The following is a 23,227-nucleotide window of genomic DNA, read 5'->3' as shown; positions in this document are numbered from 1 at the left end:
ATTGTTTGATCGAAATAAAATTATAGAGTAAAATTATCGAATCGTTTAGTCAATCGGAAGCGTTAATTTTAAAATTGATATTTTAGATTGGTTATCGTAACGAACTTGCGATCGGCTTGCAACTAATGTAGAACTAGCTTTAGTTCCAAGTCGATCGCAAGCTCAACCTGAAGCGTCAATTTTTAAATCGACACTTTAGATTGCCTGTTACAATAAGCTTGCGATCGACTTGCGACTAATGTAGAACTAGCTTTAGATGGGCCTTAACGATCGAAAATACGTCACGCTGAGTTTAACTTTGCGACTTGCTTTCTGCATCTTATCTAGATGGGTCTTTAACGAAACGTAACGTCGTCTGTGCGGAATAACTGGGCGCGTCGTCGACAAGTGTCATAAATGCACAGCTGAGAAAATCATTTGCTGTGGTTCTGCTTTCTCGGCGGAAGTGTTCGCGCAGCGAACGACAAAGGAGCCGTCCGGCGAGCTAGAAAAGTTCCTTTGCTACGCTAAATGCATTTTAACAGAAACACGAGGCCGCTCGGCCGACGAGCGTGGACGACACTTGTCCTTTATATAATATCGCTTTGTGCTTTATGCACGGCTGGGTCTTTCGATAAAGCTCGACTACTGCTCGTCCGGGAAGTCCCAGATTCATGGTTGCCCCAGCGCAGGCGGGCGACTTCAATACGACCGTTAATTTCACGTCCTTGTGATTCGTTTCAAGACGCGACCGAGTCTTTCTCGCGACACTTGTCGTCTACTGTGTCGCATAAAAAGGCACGGTCGATATGTGTAAGCAGCTTCCGGCTGCATCATCATCGTCGTATTCACTGAAGAAGGGGATAAATATTCATTTGAATACTACTTAGATTTACGATCAATATCGAATATTCGGAAAGTGCGATTGTATATCAAATTTATGTATTATATGCGCACATTATAAATTGTAATAGATAATAATAGATAGTTATATATAAAGTGAATAGAAAGGAAATTAAGAGCAAAAAAACAAGCATATAAAGATGTTAATGTAATTGTGATTTATTCATTTACAAAAGAGAAATAATAGTGTGGTATGTTTCGACTAAACTAGTCTTTATCAGCCAAAATAAAAAGTTAAAACATCGCTTAAGCCTTAGTCCAAAATCTTGTTTTAAGAGGTCGTAAGCTGTAAAGCCATAAGAAATTGTCAGTCATAGTCGATTATTTTTTTCATATTTTACTGTGATTGATCAATTTTTTACGGCTTTACAGCTTCTCTTAAAGCATGATTCTGGATCAGGCTTAAGAAAGATACGTAAATATCGTTTTTTTTTTAAATGAAATGACTAAACAAACATAACTTTCCAATTATTAGGTACTACGAATAATTTAGAAAAAAATTACTCTATAAAAAAAACCATTGTGTGTGTTGTGTGAAAGTAAACTGATTTAACTTTACAGTCTGTGTCCGTCAAATAGCATTCGTATCATTCTTTTGAAGATTATATTTTTTTGTCGATATTTGATTAGTAAATAATTATTTTTTGAATAGTTTTTTCACCTTTTTCGAAAAACTTTTTTGTTTTGTTTTGAAACAAGAGAATAATATACAATATATACATTATTATCTCCATGAATAGATGCATGTAAAATGTTATTCATATTTTTTTTACTTTGTGTAAAAGAAAAAATATGTACAGTTTTGCGTGCCACGACCATTTGTTAAAAACTTTTATCGCGTAATGAAATGATTTGAAAGAATGCAACCGCGAAAGCTTTAATCGGTATTAGTTGCGTAGACTTTATTTAAACTCACCCACGGTTCAAATAAATATGTTCCCATACTCTTTTGTATGTTAAATCATATATTATAAATGAAAAAAGGAATGCTGCAACACGTAACAAACATAAACGTGGCGAGAGGATAATGGCGCGTTTTCCTCTCGGTGGGTCTTGGATAAAACAAGAGCATTCGCGTGGGTGCTCTGTGACGTAGCGCATTGTAATAGTTACTGTTACCTGGTTCTTCATCGATGCATTTCCGTACTTTTCATTGATCCCTCCTCCTCGTTCGGAGACTCGCTGTTGCATTTTATATAATCTTCTCGTGCGCTCCGCTCAAGCCTGATTACGCGATGAGATTACGTATCGTCCCCCTTTATGAGAGCGTTCAAGCTATAATGTCATCGAAGCACTGTACTTTATATATGATCCGACTTAATGCGGTATCTCCACCCTCCCGCACGTTTAATCTCCTCGTTTTTTTTTATCCCCGCGCACATTTCAAGTTATTAATTCCGCTGGTTTACCCTCGCAATCGTAGCTCTCTTTACTTATTGTCCACCTCGAGATCTGCCGCCGCCGTTTTCCAGGACGAACGTTTTCACGCATTTTTCCAAGTCGCTCGTGAATACGCGATTATATATTTTCACGCGTATACAAGCTTTCGTTCAGGCACCATTAAAGATAGGCGAGCGAGAAGAGCCGAGCGGAAATGCGTCGACATGCAAAGTAAAGGTTACCCTCATTGATCTCTTCTGGTCTCGCGGATTACGGTTTTCAGGTGTATATGTGTGCTGAATTACGTCACTCTCTGTGGTTATTTTAATAATAATTATGACATCGAAAAGGGGAAGTAAAAACTGTGAGCGGTTGATAGATTATCGATTAAAACCGGGAGATTACTTCCTGTGCAAGCTCGCTTACTATATTTAATAGCTTTCTGATATATTCATCCCAATACACGTGCAAATATATATACGTACACATATCTTGTAAATACCATACAAATAAATTTGCAAGTAGCACGGCCATACATCGCTATTAATGAAATGATATGAGTGGTACTTAATAAATATTATAAAGTATCAAAGGAAAAACGAGCGAAGAGGAAGAGAGGATTGCATAACAATTTACTTTCGATTTATTTGTAGAAAGCAGCTTGCGATTTTAACATAGTAAAAGTGACACCGTATAAAATTTATTCAACCATAACTTAATTCGGATTATCATTAATAGCACTTTGCACCATTTTGGGTACCTTTAATTAGTACGTGGATTATCTATAATCACTGAGCATATATTAGTTCTGAAATAAATTATAAATTTGCGTTCAGCGAATTTTCTATGTCTCCGAATTCGTTGTCACGTGCCTCGTTCTCCGATACTGCTAAATTCCCATATGAATTACGCATTAATATTACGAATTACGCGACGTAATGAATATTTGCGAAATATAATAGCACAGAAATGATTTTGGGCAAGCTTAACATTTAATCTATTATTGAAAATTAAATTATGATTAAATTACAAAATTAAATTACAAAAATTACAATCTATAAAGAAATGAAGAAGAAGAAAAAGAAAAGTAAGAGAGGAAATATCATATATTCAGTACTCACGAAAAGTGAATATAGAAAAGTGTCGAAGATTGCATTTATTATTATAACCACATATAGCTGGCGTTTAATTCACGTTCAGTTCGTTCCTTATCCATACTAATGCTATATGACTCGAATATCGTTAATCGATGCATATTACATTGGATGGATGGTTATAAATGAAATCTTTTTAAGCAATATATAAAATTTTCGAAACATTCTTTGATAAAAAAAATGAAAGGCTGAAAATATTCTTATCGAGAGCGAACTAATTACTATTTTATTTTCAACGGAATTGAATAAATTTTTATTTAACTGAAAGGAATAAAATAAAAAAATGAACATTTAATTACTAGTTATTATATTTTACATTTCGTTGTTAGTATAATTTATTTGAAGAGTTATAAATAATTTATTTATCATTTATTATTTATAATTAAATGATTTTTCTTAGATTTAGAACAAACAATGAATATTTACATATTGATATTTATTTTCTATTTAATCTGTGACAGAATGATACTGCTTAATTTTATATGATAATATCTTTTTATATATATTTTTAGTATACATTTGTAATTTTTATATATATCTGTTATTCAAATATTAAAATGTTTATTAAAATATTAAATATATATTATTACGTACAAATATAAAATTAAAATTTTTTCTGTAGAATTAAAAACAATCGCTCATTCTTTTACATTTTCAAATTTTATATAAAATCATTTATATGAAGTTGTTTTTCAGTAAAATAATTTAATTATATCCGATTGAAAAAACATAGGAAGGAGAGTGAGGAATATATTGATATTCACCAAGTGTATCGTATATAAATATATGAGATACGAACGAGTACAATAATTGTATAAGCCATTTTAATCCCAGCAAGGCTTTTAGTTGTTATCTGCGTATTTTCAGCATTTTATTTCTTTTCCCATTATCGCATTTCAATTTGCAAAAACAAGATTCGGGGAGAAAAGCTTTTTTTTCGTTAATTAGAATATCAATTGATTGGTCTCGAAAAAAGATTTTAAAAGTTTTTATAATTTTTTTGAAGTATTATTAAACATTATTTTTTTATGGACTTTTAAAACTTTTCGTGGAAAGTGATAATGAAGTGCATATGGAGTTTTATTGAATGGAAATTTAGTAGAATTTTTAAACGTAGGATTATTATCAGAACAGATGTGGCAAACATACGACGATATATGATGTGTCTTAAATCTTACTAAAGGGTTCGTGTTATGTTCGCTAGTCATCTCATCTAGTAATTTTTCACTTTCTTTCACATTTTACTCTCCTCTCTCTCTCTCTCTCTCTCTCTCTCTCTCTCTCTCTCTCTCTCTTCCCCTTCTCCTCCTCTCTCTCCCTTTCTCTCTCTTTCTCTTCATCTCTATTTGAATATTCGATTCGTTTTATTTGAATATTCAAATTAACTGTCAGTCATCAGTTACATCGCGTTTTTTGTGTCTGTCATAACGTTAAAACGCGTGAGCGAAGCTATTCTACGATTATCGAACTCCGTGATTCCAAATATTTTGACAGGTCCTACAGTGGTATGTGTTTGACCTATTGTTATTTATGTGATTTCCTATACACCAGTACCACGACCTAATACTCGGCCGTAGTGCAACAGTTTAATTTCCTGAATGCATCCATTGATAATTGAGCCCGCCAGATTCACCGCTAAAATTTTCCACGCGAATGCAATTTTGGGCGTAACATTATGTTTATTGTGCACATCCATTTCTATGTTACATTTTCAAAAATTGACATAATTGAATTCATAAACATCCATATTGTGCAAGAAATTTCATTAAATTGTACCGTTAGATGCACGATTAGCCGTTTACCTCTTTTCTCGCCAATCAATATTGAAGGAAGCAAAGTAATAAATCGAAGCTATTAATATAGACGAGCCTGATGTCCGACATAGACTTGGAAGCATATTAGTATGTCGTATATCTTAAAATTCATTTAAGCGTCACTTTAATTCGTGCAATCTCAATGCTCAGTGTGGTGTGACTCGCAATAAATCTTATAACTAACGCGTATCCGTAGGAGGTTCATCGACCATGGTTTCGCGACGCTGTGCCCCCATGAGAATTCCGCTGTAAATCTGGTTTAATAACGATGGCTGGTATAAATTAAATTATAATAACGTGGTGAGAAAATGCTTGGTAGGAGAAACGATGGGACACCCTGTTTTCTTTTCATTATTTTGCGCGCTGAAGCTTGCATCGATATCTTAAGAAGAAGAGGAGGAAGAAAAAAGACGTTTGAAGTAAGACGACAGAAGATTGTGGAAAATCCGATTTTCCAAGATTACGTTCCATATAAAGTTGCAAAGATATTTCATCTTTGAAAATTGGAAATTGCGATGAATGACGACGCTGTCCCTCGACGTTTTTGTTAAGGAAAAAATCGATTGAAAGCCTGTGACAAAATTCGTAAGTAAAAAGTGGTTCGCGTCAGAGAGAAATTTGGGACATTATATACGTATATCTCATCGTGTGTTTTCGTGACACAAAGTGCAATAGAAACGAAATTTGTCATCCGGATATCTGAGCTCTCATTAAATTGTGATAAAATCGAGATTCGTCACCCAAGCGAACGAACCATAGCTTTCATTAAACATCAGTATATTAAGACATCTAATTCTCCTCGCGATCAGTTTGGCCTCACCTGAAGTGTTTGCGCGTAAGTAAATGACGCTCGAGTGCACTCAAACTGATGGGAAAATGATTGGGAGCTTGTCGGTTGAAGAGAGTGTTATTGCTTGCTAACCGATCGTTCCTCCAATAATTTTGTTTTGCTCGTCTCTCCATAATTCCACGTGATAATATTCAGTATGTGTATATTGCGTATCCTGTGCCTGATTATATTCCACACTAAAGTTATCTTTGGGATGGAATTAAGCAATAAATTCGCGCGCGCGCGCGCATGTGTGTGTGTGTGTGTCTGTGTACGTGTACACGTAATTCACTGAGCATCTGTCTCGTGTAATGATATCGGGTTTTAGTGGAACATTGAATGGCATTATATCACTTGTAATAATTGTAAAGAGACCATCTCGTTTCACAGATTTCCTTAATTAAATGTATTGCGTAGTGATTACCGAATGTATGTCCAAACGTCGGAAGATACGATGGATGCCCGCTCGTCCAAATTCATCTATTTAGACGGAAGTGTGAACAGCGTTATGAAATCGCATCAAAGTATAAGGGCATTTCAAGAGGTATTATTTCATGGGAAGATTAAGATTAATTCGTCTGATTTGCTATTAATCTCAGAAATGTGTAAATGAAGATCTTATGAACAAAGTAAATAAATAAATTATTTATTCATTTTTAAACATTTTGTACAATTTTTATGATGATAACAAAATAATATTGTGAAATATTAATGAAAAATGTTTCTCTCTTCTTTCTTTTGTCCTGTAATTTCTCTCTCTCTCTCTCTCTCTCTCTCTCTCTCTATTTCTGTCTATCTCTGTCTATCTCGCGGATATTACCCGCATATTTACGATGATCGATTTCCTATTGCATAACGGGATCGGATTATAAGTTACTGCCGAACGTACCGGATTTATCGTCCGTGTCGACGAAATGGGGATTCAATCGCGACAGTTTTAAGTAATCTAATCACGGGAAGAGAGTTATCGCATAACGGCTGCGGTGGAGCTGCGAATCGACAGCGGGATGCATTATCTAATTCGCGCGCGCCCATATAGCGTGCTAATTTCCTTTTGCCTCTGAAACTCCGGTCGATATCGAGATGTGCCGCTGTCCAATGTCATCGGTCGTTGAAACAATGCTAAAAACGATGACCCACTTAGACCCAGAACATCCACGTGGTCGGATAATTGCGAAAATGTTTGTTTGTGGAATAGACGTCTCTCCGTACATAAATGCCGATTCTTCTTCGTTTGCCATTAAATCAGATTTATTTGTAAAGCCGCGCAGTTAAACACTATAAACTAATTCTGACGTAAAACCTTATGTCATTTATGTAGATAAAAAAAACCGATCTGAGAGAAGTCTCTTATTTTGTTCGTTCATGTGAGTGGATGTTAGTTATCGAGGCATTTACTGGTGCTATAGGATTAGTGTCGGGATCAAGTGGGATTTAAGTGGAACCGATGTTCCGTTTCTCTATTCTCGGCAGATCCGCATTTTCGTAGGAGTGTTCCCATGAGTTTAAGCTTCTGCTTTGCGCAAGTTCCCTCCGCATTAAGCAAAAATGCCTATCATAAAAGCCGGATTAACTCTTCCAACTCTTTTTGCGAAAATATAACTTTATAATATATGATTATAAATATATATTTGAAGAAATATGTCTTCTCTACTGAGTCGAGAAAAAGAAAGAGAAAGAGCGGGAAAAGTGCCTTTGTAATTTTATCTCTTTTGCAAAAAAAATATAAAATTTAGTACAAATGACATCATGAAACTGTATATAAAAAATATACAAAAATAATATATAAAAAATATTTTTGTAAAACGCAATTTGTAAATGCATTCAGTACCATAAAGACGTATTTTTCTCTTTTAATAAAATAAAAATTTGTGAGTATTGAACTTTTTTTTGTCGTTAATTTTTTAGCGAAAAACTAAAAGCATAACTGCATAACGTTTATTCGCATACTACGCAATTATGAATAAATTGAAGTCGACAAGAATAATAATCAAACGGTCACGTATACATTAACTTTACAGTAGCATAAATAGCACACGAATAGAGTATCAGATAGGTTTCTATTTATTCTTCGTATTTTGAAGGCCATGCATATATGAAGTATCTCATTATCAAGTAAAATTTTTATGGTATATTTTATCATAGTTGAAGTCGAATTTTTAGAAAAAATTATTAAGAGACCATTATTAGCAGTGGCTTCTCATTCTCGTTATACTTCGAATTAAATTATATTTGAATTTTATGTGAAATTAAGAGAAAAATATGATTTTGTCACGTTATTAACGCTTTATAAATACATGAGAGCTCTTTGATTTTCAATATTTAATAATTCTGTGAGCATATCTAATGATAGCTATTAAATATAATTAACATCTGCAAAAGACAGATTAAATTATCTCTTTTCCAGCTTTGAGCTGTTAAAATATATTTACAAATGTCATTTATCAGCAATTCTTTACAAGCAATATTGATTTAATAAAACGTTTGAATTTATGAAAATGAAACGTAGCAAGCACGATAACATGTTTTCTCGAGTCTCGATTTTAGTTTCAAGTTTCGGTCAATAATATAATAATTTATAAATATCGACGAATTTTCTCTTCGTCATACTAAGCCATCGTTTTCCAAGACCAATAAAATTTGAGTAGGCTTTAAAAAGTTGAGTAAGCTTAGGACATCACGCTCAATGAATTAAAGGCTACATTCTAAATTTCTTGGAGTGAAATTTTACTTCGAAAGAGTGAAAATGCAATCACTTTTGAAAAGAAGTGACAATTCTCAAAAAGTGAAATATTTTCAATCTTTTTTAAAAGTGGCTGTATTTTCACTCTCTTGGAGTGAGATTTCATTCCAAGAAATTTAGAGTGTAAAGTTGACAAGACCGTAAGTGTACTTAGATATATCACGATGTTATACTTACAATATCATTTCATCTCCGTTTTGACGTGTCCGATATTTCGGTAAATTTACAGAACAAACATCGGGAAAGGGAACACGCAAACATTAGAAAATGTATCATTATAACAAGAGGAATCGACTTTAGCGAATTTTCTGCAAAGTTGACTCACAGTTATTCGATCTAGACGAAGAAGCGATGTTTGTGAAAGCTCGAGAATGCGATAGCCGCGATAACCGATATGGCTGGATGTTTCTTTTGTTCTACAAGTTACACTCGGTACTTCTATATCAATACGAATACCTCCGCAATACGCTACGACATTTTACAACATGATAGGTATTGTGTCGGTTCGTTATTGAACATAAAACCTCCACGCTTTGATAAATAAAAAAATGCTTTAAAGATATTGCTCTGCGCGTTTTAGCTATAAAAATTTTTTAAACAGTTTTGCCTACATTCCAATAGAAATTTCATGAAATGGTATTATATTAATATAACTTTTACCTCAATCCGTAATAAAGATGAGACGATATATAAGATAGAAACTAGAAATAGAACGAGAAGATAAGATTAATTAAATTATTGCTAAAATAAAATTTGTTGATTTTTATTGAGAGCCATATCCATTGAAAAACCTTTACCGTAATTTAGTTTAACTACAGCTAATAGTGATGGGAAGTTTGAAAATTAACTAGACGCCATTAATAATTCTCTAATGAAATTCCAATTTTACGTTCACTTTGTAACGTATACAAGTAACGATCTGCTTCATATAAACCAGAAATTCAGACTGATGATGTGACAACGAAATTTGATATGTACTCGCGTAAAACCTCGATAGACAGCGGTTTAATTGAAAAATGTATTTTCATTAATGTTCGCGAATATTCATTACTCTCGTCGGCTCCGATAAATTCAGCGCGGTGCAATTTGCGTTTTTGTATTTTTTTTTGTTTCGAGTTTCATTCGAAGAACACTACAATTACGCTTTGTTCGGAAGAAAATAATATTAGTAGTGTAGCGTCTTTTTCTTTCAACAGACAATGAATTATTTCGTGGAAATTAGAAAGTGTAAAAAATTGCACAGGAATCTTGGAAGAGAAGTTTTATGTACATGGATGTATAAATTCGTTCGTGAAGTTCTTACAGGATATTGAGTGCACGCGAAGCTGCGCATGAAATTATCTATTTCTCTCAGCATAGAGATTATAGTAAATATTTTAAGGACAATTTTTATTCTACATAGAAAATGTAATATAAAGGTACTTTCCGTTTTTATTTATAACAGAATCCGGTAACAGCTGTAAGTTACTTCTTCAAATATTCTATTTATATTTTATTTATAAGTACTCTTATTTCAATTTCTATCTCAGGATTTAAAAATTCTATCTCATATAAACGTGTAAATTATAATCGTTATAAAAATTGTATAAAAAAGATGATTATTTAAATTAATACACGGAAAGAACAATTTTGTTGAAAAATTTAGCTGAATACAACTCTGAAAATAATTTATTAGACTATCAAAATGATTATGTAGCTCAAGCTGGTTATTAGAGTGCTAAAATTTTTTAGTTGCTTGATTTTTTTTTATAATTATTTTGATTTAACAATATTATTGCCAAATCTGTGTTTCATTAAATTTTTAGATAGTTTAAAATCGTTTTTTTGTTTTGTATAGAAGATAAAAAGTTATCAAAGGAAAAAAACATTTGGTTACACACAAATATATTTATTTCACAATACTGAAATTGTAATTATTCATTTTTAGTGTCAAACTCACTTTTTATCTACTCTATAATCTATGCTCTACGACTTTATTGTTTGATCTATATTCTGTGCGTACGTAGAAAAGTATAAAGTGGCACAAAACACGTTCAGTTATACAAGAAGCAGAGTCACGATGCGAGGCTCTGAATTTTATATCGGCGCGATCATGATCGGGCACAGCTGCTTGGAGAACTAGGTTGATGCTTGACAAGTGGGACGTAGCTCTTTAATAAGGACGTCATGCGGGGAGGAAGAAAAAAAACTTATATTAACTTCCTCGTTGTGTGGTTGGCGTCTATTTTCTATCGGTCGCTAGAATCGATTATGCATTCAATATCGCAACGTGTCATACCGTCGCATAATATGCAAGTAAATTTGTTGGGAAACTTGTTTATAAAAAGAGAGGAAATTATTGCAAATTTGCATTATACATACAATATACTGTGTAAAATGTTCAACGCATCTTTAAATATACGTGTGTGATCGCATACGTAAATTTTTTTACGCGTACGTGTATTATACATTTTATCATCTGTATTTGTTTTAATATCGATTTAATGGAAAATCTAATTCCAATATTTAAATTGTTTTTATTACGCCTTGATTTCTTTTTTTACATATGTGCTTTTATGTTGAAAAATTTGTCAAAATTTATCATTTTCTTTGATAAAAATAAATATTAATCATGAATACGTGAAAATTTTAATTAAATAACAAGTCTACGAATAACGAAAATTACACTGTTCTGTATAATTCTATATAATTCCTGTCACTATCATATATTTGTTTTCTTTTACAATAATTAAAACCCTAAAAATTTTGAACGATCTTAATCGAATTTCCGAGAAAATTTTGCAGAAGAAATAAAATGATATATTTTTATTTCTTTTTTTTGATAGATATTATAGTATAGCTTTTGCATTTTGTTTTAAAAAGAATAAATTTGTGTATCTATAAGTTTCGTGAGAAAATTGAATTGATGTTGTCATCACTTTAGCTTCAAATTTTCACGAGGGAAAATAGAAGATGGAATAGAAATGAAATATTCTCTTTGTGTAAACCATCAGGCGCTGTAAACAATACTGCAAAACGACCCTCGTTATTCAGACCAAGTGTAAACTTGAAAATTTCGTTGTATATATTTTCCCTGGAGATCTTAAAAAAATACGAAAAAGAGTCACGAGATACGCCTTCGCGTAAAAGTTAGTTTTTAAGCAAGTATAACTTGTATATGAAGTACTTTAAGGCGTCTTTTTTGAAAGGATTAAGCTAACACTTTCGGATTTTAATCTTTTCTTAACAAAATGGAATCAAGGCAACAGTGGCAACTTAAATATTAGAAATTTAGAATTAGGTAACAATAAATAAAGGGTAAGATAAGAGTCAAACACATTTTAAATTGTTACACAAAAAAAAAGAATAAATTACAAATAAAGAAAAGTAAAAATGGAAAAAAAATAATTAAAAAAAATAATTTAAATTCAAATATAAAACGTTACAAGTTTCGGCTACCGTGTTGATCCACATCAGCGAGTGTACATTATAATCGACATACAATGTCTGTCTTACACATCTGCGTTCCATTAAACTCTGTAAATTTCAATTGATTTTTATATTTATATGGACATACTTGTTTGAATAATTTACACATGATTTTTGAACTTTTTCCAAGAAATATGAAACATTTGACTGTTCAATCCTATGAATAATGTCGAGTTCTACATCAAGACTCACCCGAACTGTTATTATAAGGAATATGCGAGCATTTTCGATAATTAATTTTGTACAGCGATTTTTGTGATAAGTTAATGTCTGAAGAGAGCTCAATCCGGTACCCGAAACTTGTAACGTTTTATATTTAAATTTAAATTATTTTTTATTATTATTATTTTTTTCCATTTTTACTTTTCTTTATTTGTAATTTATTCTTTTTAATTGTGTGACAATTTAAAATGTATTTGATTCTTACCTTACCCTTTATTTATTGTTATTTATTTTGTATATGAAGAGTCCTTCTATCTGTTAAATGTTAGAATTAGGTTTTGTGAAAAATTAAGATTGATACAGGCAGATGATAAAATATGATAAACATACATATAATAAAATGACTATCTTCTTTTTATTATTTAAAAATCTTATATAGTATTTATCTAAATAAAATCCTTTACCTTTTATTAATGGAATTTTTGTGTCAGTTGTAAACGTGCAAATACATAATGATGAAAATTCGAACATTATCGAAAGAGCGTCTATTTTTCTCTAATGAAACAACGTCCCGATATTCGATAGATATCGCCTTACTGCTATTAAGTAGATTTCCTCTCCGTGATCCTGTACAAAATATCTAAATATAGCGCGTTCAACGATTCTGGAACGAAGAAAGAGCGCGGTATACCCGAGCTCCTTTCTTAACGTAACGCATACCTTTTTCCCTTTTTCTCTTTACCCCTAGTGCTTATTGATCTTCAAAAGACTCGTTATCTTTCCATCGTAAAGAATCCGCGGATTAACGACGAAACTAGAGCGGACGAGTAATTGAATAGGGGAATCGACGCTGGGACGCTTTACGTGTGTGCACAGGAGAGGGAACCTGTTGCTCGCCTGTCTTCCAGCCGCCTGGCACGCAGGGCGAGCGACTTTTTACTATTATCGCGGTTAGGGAAGGAAAGAGAGAGACAGGGAGTAGCGCGCTCATTAAATTTTCAGGGCGTCGCGTCGTGGTCGTCGTAACGACCGCAACGACTACGTCTTAATTGCCGAACGAGCGCAAAAGTCCTAAGGAGTCCTAAAGTAATCCATAATAACCATCGCGTGCGAACTTAGCGACCTTCAGCCATCAGACTTTTCCCGTCATCTTGGACTTGGCTATTCCGAGGTGACTCCGTCGCCGTCACGACGTCGTATTCTTCTCCCTTTCTCCTATCTTACGCTTCTTTTGTTGGACAATTTGGGGCGGAATCCGTCGTAAATGGAGAGAGTCTGCTTGTTATATTCGGTATTACTGATGTTCTGCCAGGAAAAACGAAGCGAATACTCTTAATACTAGAATCGCGGATAATCCTATTTTCGCTTCGTTTTGGATCATTTCAACTTTTTTTTTTATTAGCTACAGTACAGAATATTTTGAAAATGTATATACGTGAATACAAATAATTCTAATGATACAAATAATATCAAAATAATTCTTTACTAAACGAAAACAAGAATAGGAAATTATCAGATTGGCACCTTCGGCGGTTCTACATAGTATTAGGAGAAGATAGAAGCCGTTTGAAGAAGCCGTTCGCTTTGAAGTAAAAGCACGGAGCGAATAGATGTTCTTCATCTTGCATGAGGGACCTCTCACGAGAAAGCCGTTTAATATCTCAAAGTATTTGACTGTGAACGCGTGATCGCGAGCATCCATAACAAAAAGATACGAACGTGCACAAAATTATTTATATCGCTTCGTTCTTCTTACACATCTCGACGCGACACTTCTTCATTTTTTTTTCTTATTTACAGCAACGTACGCTTCGCTTTCGAGTTTACCGTTTTACACGTGTTTTTCAGGACACGTTTGCTTCATTTTTAATTGCACCGTTTGTCCTGCCAGATTCCCAGTGGAAACGAAACTTTGGCCAACCATCGCCGATGGATGGTGGTTCTCTTGATTTGTAAGATGTGGTTCAAGTGGCTACACTGTACAAGTCTGTAATCAATCAGAGGAGCGAAAATATTTGCTCTCGGATAAAAACACAGGAGTAATACCATATTCCTTCTCGTGAAAACAAAAGGATGTCGGTCTGTTAGCAGAGGAGATGCGTTTCGGAAGATTTGTTGCGACGTTACTCAAGAGATGGTGAGATGAGAAATACGATTCCTGTTTCCAAAAGAAATTGCGCACCGAAGCTCGTACGAGCGAAAAAATTCGAATATTTCCGGTCTGATCAATAGCAAACCAAGCGTGCAGAAACCATTGAGTTCTCTCACCAGTCTCATCCCCTTATATGCAAATGTGTACTACGATGTGCTTCTGAATTGTTACTGGATTTCCAGAGGGAGGTGCGAATCGATAGGTATTGGACGGTATTACATCGAAGGCTTGTCAATAATCGTTTTCGCGGCGTGAACCGCGTCAATCGATGAACTTTCGGACGCAATGCTTAAAGGGATTATCTTTGCGGTGCGTTTCCTGAACTAAGCGAGCAAACCGCGCGAAAGCGCTAGTGACTATCCGGCCAAAACCTATCAAGCCGCGTTGTAAAGCTGCTCGCGCAAATCATCTGCAGGAAAACAAAGCGAATGAATGGCAACACGTACAAGCTCTAGTCTAGAGAGCCCGGTAAGCTTTACTGGCAAAGTGAGTTTCAAATACAGACAAATGTATACGCGAGCTCATTTAAGCCATAATCACAGTACGCTGCCAGTTACGATCGCCAGTCACGATTGCCGGTTGACGGTTTCATTGTCAATCATAATGCAGCCAATGGACTAGCTGCAACGTGAACGGCTAAAATAAAACTTGCGACTGGCAACTGTAATCGGCAATCTGCAGTGCGATTACGGCTTTACGTGTGATTATGGTCAACCGCCTGTCGGCACTCCCACCTGTCGCTACATATATTCAGAGCATGCGAGGAATTATCTCTCGATAATCGGACAATGAGTCCATCTCTGCGTTTATGCAGGTACATGTTCGTCGAATTTGCGGTGAACACGGTGAATCCGCGCAGGACACATGATTTTTCCTCACGTTTACCTGCGTAGAGGAAGCGATTGGCTTCGGCAATATATACGGTTCACCAGTACCAGACCCGGACGACGGGCTACGCTCTTTCGTAGTGGTGGTGGCTAGGATCGATCCAACCTATCTTCCGACCAGCCACCATCCCTCGCCCCGTCGCCCACCGTGGTCGCGTTTCTCTCGCTATCCTTCTCTCTCTCTCTCTCTCTCTCTCTCTCTCTCTCTCTCTCTCGCTCGCTCGCTCGCTCGCTCGCTCTTTCTGTTCGTTGCTTCAATCCCCGAAGTGAACAGCCCGACATGTAGCACGTACCATCTCGGATCCGGTCGCTCGTTTGCCCAGCCTCTAGATTCCGCAGATTTGTTTTTTTTTTCCAATCGATGGCACCTCGTATGATGAGCTCTTCTCACTTATGCACTAGTCGTGTGTGAGTTCTCGTTTTCGATACTTATTGGGTAGTACGTCGAGGTATCTATGCATGAGAGGACCGAAGTATATTCAGTGTCGGAGTATGAATAAATCGATTGTATTGTATGTTGCGCTGCGTTAAGCGCTTCGAAATTCTCACGTGAAGATGTGATTTACTTTCGTGTCGCTTTTACGCTTTATTGTCGTATATATCATGCAAGTTCACTACGAACTCAGAAGATTCTTCTGATGAGTTTAATATTGACTTGTCAGTCACATCGTGATTTCCGAAAATCAAGAGACTTGACTTGGTTTTTTTGATGAAGCTTTTTCGCAACTCGCGAACTTGGTTTTATCATTTTTTGTTAGAAACTAACTGCGGCCAGGTAGTTACGCAAAACTTTGGGTTATCTCTAAATTTACTCGCTTTGCTGTGGTATGCTACGTCTCTAGGTAGTTCCTATTAAGGTATTCGATACCTGCTGTTCAGCCCGAATGTGCCAGCGATATATCTAACATGCGGAGCATCGCGTGAATGTACGAGATTCTTAGTCGATTCGCTTTAATACCTCGCTATCTAGACAGTGGTGAGCTTATTAATTAAATATATTCCAAACAATTCTCCTGAAATATATTATCGGTAATTTACATGGGAGAAGCTAATAGACACACATCCAACTGATTTTACATTACAAACAAATCATATAATGCGGTAGTTTCCTATCGGCTGCTAGTAATGCTAACTTACGTTTTCTATTCCCAAGCTATCTCATCTAACTTTGACGTACGTAACTCGATGAAACTATCCTGAATATTCTTAATTCCATTAATAGATTAAGATGAGATATAAGATTATTGCACATCTAAAAGCCAAGAGATGGGATAACTTTATGGCTGAATATCGTCTTATAAACTCTATCTACTTCGGTTGATTGAATAATTAAGTCCGTTCGAAACAACAAAGTCTGATGCTCGTAATCTTCAAGCTTTAGCATTATTTTAAGAGAAGTCATAATTATTACATAACATAGAAACAGCGATGAAATAAGTACAAGTAAGAGGGTAATATTTATAAGAATTGTAAGGGTTATAAGTAAGAGACAAAAGAATTTCTCTTTCAAGGTGAAAATTTGTCGCATTCCATTATATGTCGTGTAATTTCTTATATCGTAGAAATTATATTTAGCGAACTATTTATTATTTCTCTTGCGTTCTCGTGAGCTGTTATGATAATTACACCGTTTAATAACGTAGCATTTTTCTTCGGTGCTGTATTAGCATTTCTGTTTCATTATGCGTTTTTAAAACGTTTCTAAGCACGGAATGGACGTTATTCACTTTTAGCGTTTGATATCTCGATAACGAGGTATTTCTGTCTACGGGTGCACGGTAAAAACGAATAATTATTTTAACGCCCCCGAGAGATGCATGAAATTCGTATCCATCCTGTACAATAGATAATATTTGCAACTGTACAACTGATATAGTCTCGAAAGCGCTTACACAATTTGAATGTCAATTTGTAACGCGTCTCAACGGTCCTCTTAATATGGATATTCGGTTGAATTCCGAAAATCTAAATAATAATATGCTGTATAGTTTCTGCCGGAGTTCCATTTTATAATTCGACCGACTAGCTATCTATTAAAATCTAAGTTCTGAAAGTGCATTGGGTACGAACTCCGTAGAATTCTTACTCTTCATTTCGAGCAGTTGGAAACGATCGGAGGAAGACGGCTCTGCATAACTTAAAGGAATTTACATTGTGTTCGTACATTCTGAAAGGTAAAAGAAGTAAATTTAATACGATAAGGAAAGAGAGAGAGAGAGAGAAAGAGGGAGGGAGGGAGGGAGAGAGGGAGGGGGGATCTTATGCGATGTTTGAATTTATAATTCGTCTCGTCAAACTTTCTGTCGATTGTTTATCCTGTACACCAGATTTTCATCTGCGAAAACAAACGTTGCCAAGAAATAAAAAATTAGCAGAGAAAATTAACGAAAAAATTAATAAAGAAAGACTAAAAAGGTCAAAGTAAACGAATAAAACAGATGTCAAACAAATTCATGAAACGTGTGTATATTTAATTTTTGAAGTTAGACAAACAAATAAGAAATTTAGACTAACACAGTGTGTGCTCTTTTGTACTTATTTCGCAATTTACACTTTCCGACCTTTATTTATCCAGATTTCACGTAAGATCGAGAACAAATATTTGTGACGTTAGCAGAGACGATTTATTTGATAAATCCTACAAATTTCTATGTGATTACGTTGCTGTGTTTAATGTTTCAACTTCACGTGAAGTTCCTTTCTTCGGATAAAATTCGTGCACCTTCGTGCTTTTTAGTCATTTTTCATTGTTGTGGTCGCTCGATGGACCACGAAAGCTGCAACGGACGGTGGAAAAAGTTCGGCCTTACTTGATCATTATATCGAGCGAAGAAAGTTATCTACCTTCGTTAGCGTGCTCACCGCCGTGTACGCCTCGCTAAATTGCTTGTTAAAACTCATTAAAACAGTTTCACACATACATGACGCGCGTACATAATCGTTAAAAGCACGGCATCGTTATTGAATATTGACTCAAACGAGGTGGCGTGTCGGCGAAATACGATATTTCGCTAGTTTAATCGCGACTTAATCGTGTCACCGTCAATTACTAGACGTGGTAAGACGTATTCCGCAAATTTGCATTACCCTCTTTCGACAAGTGCGAATAGTTTCTTACTTCTTAGTACCTCCGTAAATACTGCCCTTTAATTAGACGAAGTCTTTTAATTACGCCGCTCTGGATAAAAGAGGAAAGTATCTGTGTTTTTAAATCCTTTCATTCGTTGGAAATAACATAGTATATATTTTATAGAATAAGAATTTCGTTTCTTTCACTTATTCTTTGGGCATAAAGGGAATGATTTATGTATCACGATCTACGAGAAGTATGTATAACCACATGTACATACACATACAAACACGTGCGTAGCATACAGGCGATATCCTCGAAATTTTTTACCTGTGATATATCAGATCGTTTTAGATCTCTTCATATTTTATGCAAAGGAAATTCATTTGTACGTGGGAAACGTGTATGTGGATGCGTTCTTTGTCGTGACTCAATGTTTAAAAATTTATCATTATCATATTAAAAAAGACTTCCAGCCACGTGTAGCGTATAAGCTTCTATCCATATGACGTCGCCAGATGTCGGCGATAAATATGACGTTGCTCTTTTATCGCGGTCGTGATGTGCAATATTTTCTGATCGCAATTGGTGTCACCGCATATTCACCTTATTCAGATTACATTCGTAAATCATTTTTATTTCTCGTTCGCGATTTCGTCAAAATCCTGCATTGTGATTGTGTAAAAGATGTTTTTAATTAATTTTCTTTTTTTTCTTAAATATTATTGATTTATTAATAGTAAATCTCAGAGGGTGACTAATCAGAAAAGTTTGCACTTAAACAGTATATCTCAATTAAATTTCAAATTACACCACAATTTCCATTTACATTTGATGTGGGGCTAACCATACGTTGTAATAATTCACGAAAGATATTCAATTCACATTATTGTGTTTGTTTAATTTAATGAGGGACGCATATCTAATGATTTAGCGTCATAGTTGCAACGTTTAATGAAGTAACTCTTTATTACTCAATAATTGTGGATGTAATGTTAATACATAATCGATGAAAATGTATCATATTTGTCAATTCGTGCGTTAAGCATCCGCGTAACTGATTGTACTACACGTATTATGTGGACTAATTGTATGGTTCTATTTGATTCTGTTGTAGTCTCTGTTACAAAATATAGTATAATGTAACAATACATATGATACAATACATCGTAAATTTTGTTAATTTCTAACGCCAGCCACACAATTGTGGTCATGCAGATTAAAATTTAATAATTAATAGTACGATATTTTTGGTCAATCTAATAATTATTTGAACTTTTCCGATTAAAAAAATCTATAATTGCAAATTATGGCAAGTGATGTTTTATAAATTTAACAAAAATTTAATATATTTTTTATTAATAAAAATTCATTTACATACAAAGATAAATAAGTTTTCAAGGAAATTGTTATAACGTGACTAATTTTTTTTTTCTATAAATATGCGTAAGTGAGAACACAGTTTCTATATACGTGGTATTTTATATAATCTATAAGTGAAATTAGAATTTTAAGGAAAAAAATCATTACTTCTGATAATTTTATATATTTTATGTACCTCTATACTTAGATATAAAAAGGGAGAAGGAGAGATCATAAAATTTTCTTAAAGGAAAATTAATTGAAATACATAAAGTTAACCGAAGAAAATGGTTTTTTTATCTTTGCCTTACAGCCGTCGTTCTGAGACTTCGTCAGAGAGATACTTTATTTAAACTCATTTATAAACTGAAAAATTAACAGTGTTTTGACATTAGAAGAACTAATACTAAATTCTGCGTTAATCGGATTATATGGCAAACGTGCTTGCTGTGAATTTTATACAATGAAAATTTGATAGAGAGCATATTTGACGTATAATCCACATTCACCCCGGAATTTGATATTCGCTCTTTGGAATCCAGAGGAGAGATTAAATATGTATATTTCTATTTAATTTACACCCGCCTGTACAGTAAATAATAAAGCAGTATCGGTCGATCGTCCGCTGTGTCGCGTTTTGTTTGTTTTTTTTTTTTTTTTCGAATTTTACGATTTTGCAAACGGATGATGTGTATCGGCAACGAGGATTAACAATGAGAGAGCGATACAAGAATCGCTTAAAATATGCATTAAATTTACCTCGCCAGGTTCGCGAACTGGAATTTCCATGAAAATACTAGCAACCTCTAGTGAGATTAGATTAGCTGATTGAGATTCGTTGGAACGTGAAAATTATGTGGGCTGCAGTGTCAAGATCGTTGGAGATACTCGTTGCCTTCTTCGAATACTACACTACCAGGTAAAGTACCGTTTACGATGTATGTAGTGTACGTATTTTCGCAACAAAGAGCATAAGCAGCATTTAGCTACGAGACTATAAGTGCACACTTATAGATAAGCATTAGTATGGACAGCGTGATACAGAACAGTACAAATTTCTACAGTTTATTGCCTGCGGTAATAAAAGAATCTATATAGATATAGATAGAGGAAAATCCTACAGAACAGATTCTACAGAACTTTAACGTGCATTCAAAGGAATTGAAAACTTTAACAATAATTAAGACGATTGCAACATTGTAATTTGTTTTTATATTGACTAAAATGTACAAAATGACACATAATATTGACATTTGAAACTATTATTTATTCCTTTTTTTAAGTATATAAAAGGTCTCTTTTTTATTCCTGTATTAAACTGCACTAGAATTCTCTTTCTCGTTTTCGCCAAATATCAAACATATACTTATTTCACCTTAATTTCTAAAAGTGTATACTAGTTTAACCATAAAAAACAGATTTGTATGTATTAAATTTTACATTCAACCTTTTGTGACACACCTATAATAATTGGAATTTTTCTGCGAAAAGCAGATTATAAGCAGATTATAAGATGGCATTTAAAATCGCTGAAAGATTGAAAGGTTAATTACTATTCATATAAATGTATTAATTATGAAGGATTAAAAGTAAACAATTTATTACTTTATACAAATATTAATTATGATAATATGTATATTAACATAATGTGGCGTAAAATTACTTTTTTATGTTACTTTTCATATATGATACTAATATTTTGAACACGATATTTAATACGTAGTATATTTGTCACTTTTTGAACGCAGTATTATATTTTTTCTTTAACGGATGTGGTCAGAGTAACATGCATTATGCACACAACCGGGCAGTTTACCTTTCATAACGTGACCTTGCCTTGGAACGATTTCTCGGACATAAACACAGTGAAATAGTGTCGCGCAGAAAAGATGCATAAAAGCCCTTTCAGCGTCTTTCATACTTTTCGCGTCAACGTGACAGTTTTAGAGCTTTGGAAAGACGCAGCAATTTAAGGGTTAAGGGCCACAGGAGTGTTGCGTATCAGCGTGAGAAAGTACTCTACACATCGATGGTCCTCAAGGACGTTCCGCGCGAACAATTTCGGAATATATCCATCGGGATCTATCTCTCTCCGGTAGCCACCCTCGATTTAAAAATATTCGAGGCGAGCAGTCGAATCGTCCTCGTGACACTCGGAGAAGCATCGCAAAATGGCAAGCCGTCGTTCCCGTTTCCAGTATTTTCAGTGCCTTTTTGCGACGACAGGAGCAATTTCTGCTCCTTTGCCAAGCGACGTAACGTTTCTAATACAAAACAAGAAAATCCGTGCCATGTTGCACAATAAGTCAGTTGACACAATATTTTTTATTTATTGGAATGATCGGCGCCGTAATATATCGTATATAGTATTTCATGAAAGTATCGTTGGCAAGATAAGACTAGTGTAATTTTTAAATAAAATGACGCTTGTGACTTATGTTACGATTTATTTCCATTTTCATCATATAAAACAGGATTGGGAAAAGATAATGTTTTTTCTTTTAAAGAACAAAACATCATATTTTTAAAATATATTTTTAATGATTCATATATGCTTTAAACAATATCATTAAAAAAACATATTAAAAACATCGATTGAGCATGTTTTAAATAGTTTGAAATATGATTTTTATCGATCCTATATATAAAATATTTTCATTTTATTGACGATACGTTATAGTACGATAAGAAGAATTTGTGTGTGTGTGTGTGTGTGTGTGTGTGTGTTTTCTTTAAAGAGATGCAATGTCGTAATTAGAAAAAATATGTTTGTTCAAGCCTTTTAAAATTTTAAAATAAAAAGAGATTAAATTAGAGAGTTATAATTTGCAAAATAATCTCCTATATTCTCTCTTAATAAATTGATTTTATTACAAACAAATATGTGATAAAATTTACGGTCTTTCTATTTCACGTTCTAACAATGCAATAGGAAATATTTAGAGAATGCTTTTGGTGTGACATTTTTGTAAACAGCGTTTTCAATAATGTAATTGAAATGCTAAAGTAACATTGCTGGTATGTTCACGATTCGGCAACAGATTGGGTACACACTCACGTTCTGGAATGACAACGCCGTTAAATTAATCATGCATTGTCGTCGAAACACGTTAAGGCATAACGAACAGGTGACGTAGCGAATTGAAATTGGCAATTTGAAATTACATCAAATAGCGAATCAAAAGCGAAACGGTTGTTTATTAAATCTATCTTATATTAATTAAAAGTATGAAATAGAAAATCTACAAAAATTTAATTTACCTTTATTATCTAATTTTATTGGATTGAATTTCATCAAATTTAATATACGAGAAAATTATAATT

General features: G+C 34.1%; 1 protein-coding gene across 7 annotated transcripts in view; it reads left to right on the top strand.

Moving 5' to 3' along the window:
• Positions 1-23,227, top strand: part of LOC108756009 (synaptotagmin-7) — a 169,112-nt gene that overhangs the window by 127,521 nt on the left and 18,364 nt on the right. For 2 of the 7 annotated variants that reach the window (XM_018499542.1, XM_018499541.1), the window contains exon 1: positions 20,676-20,822. The exons of the other annotated variants lie outside the window; for them this stretch is intronic. In XM_018499542.1, coding sequence (XP_018355044.1) covers positions 20,758-20,822 — 65 coding nt within the window. In that variant the 5' untranslated portion in view covers positions 20,676-20,757. Of the gene's footprint in view, positions 1-20,675; positions 20,823-23,227 lie in introns of those variants that run through there. 7 annotated transcript variants of the gene reach the window in all.

The sequence above is a fragment of the Trachymyrmex septentrionalis genome, unplaced genomic scaffold (assembly GCF_001594115.1).
Source record: "Trachymyrmex septentrionalis isolate Tsep2-gDNA-1 unplaced genomic scaffold, Tsep1.0 scaffold9, whole genome shotgun sequence".
Classification (NCBI taxonomy): Eukaryota; Metazoa; Arthropoda; class Insecta; order Hymenoptera; family Formicidae; genus Trachymyrmex; species Trachymyrmex septentrionalis.
This window is presented reverse-complemented; position numbering and strand designations above follow the sequence as displayed.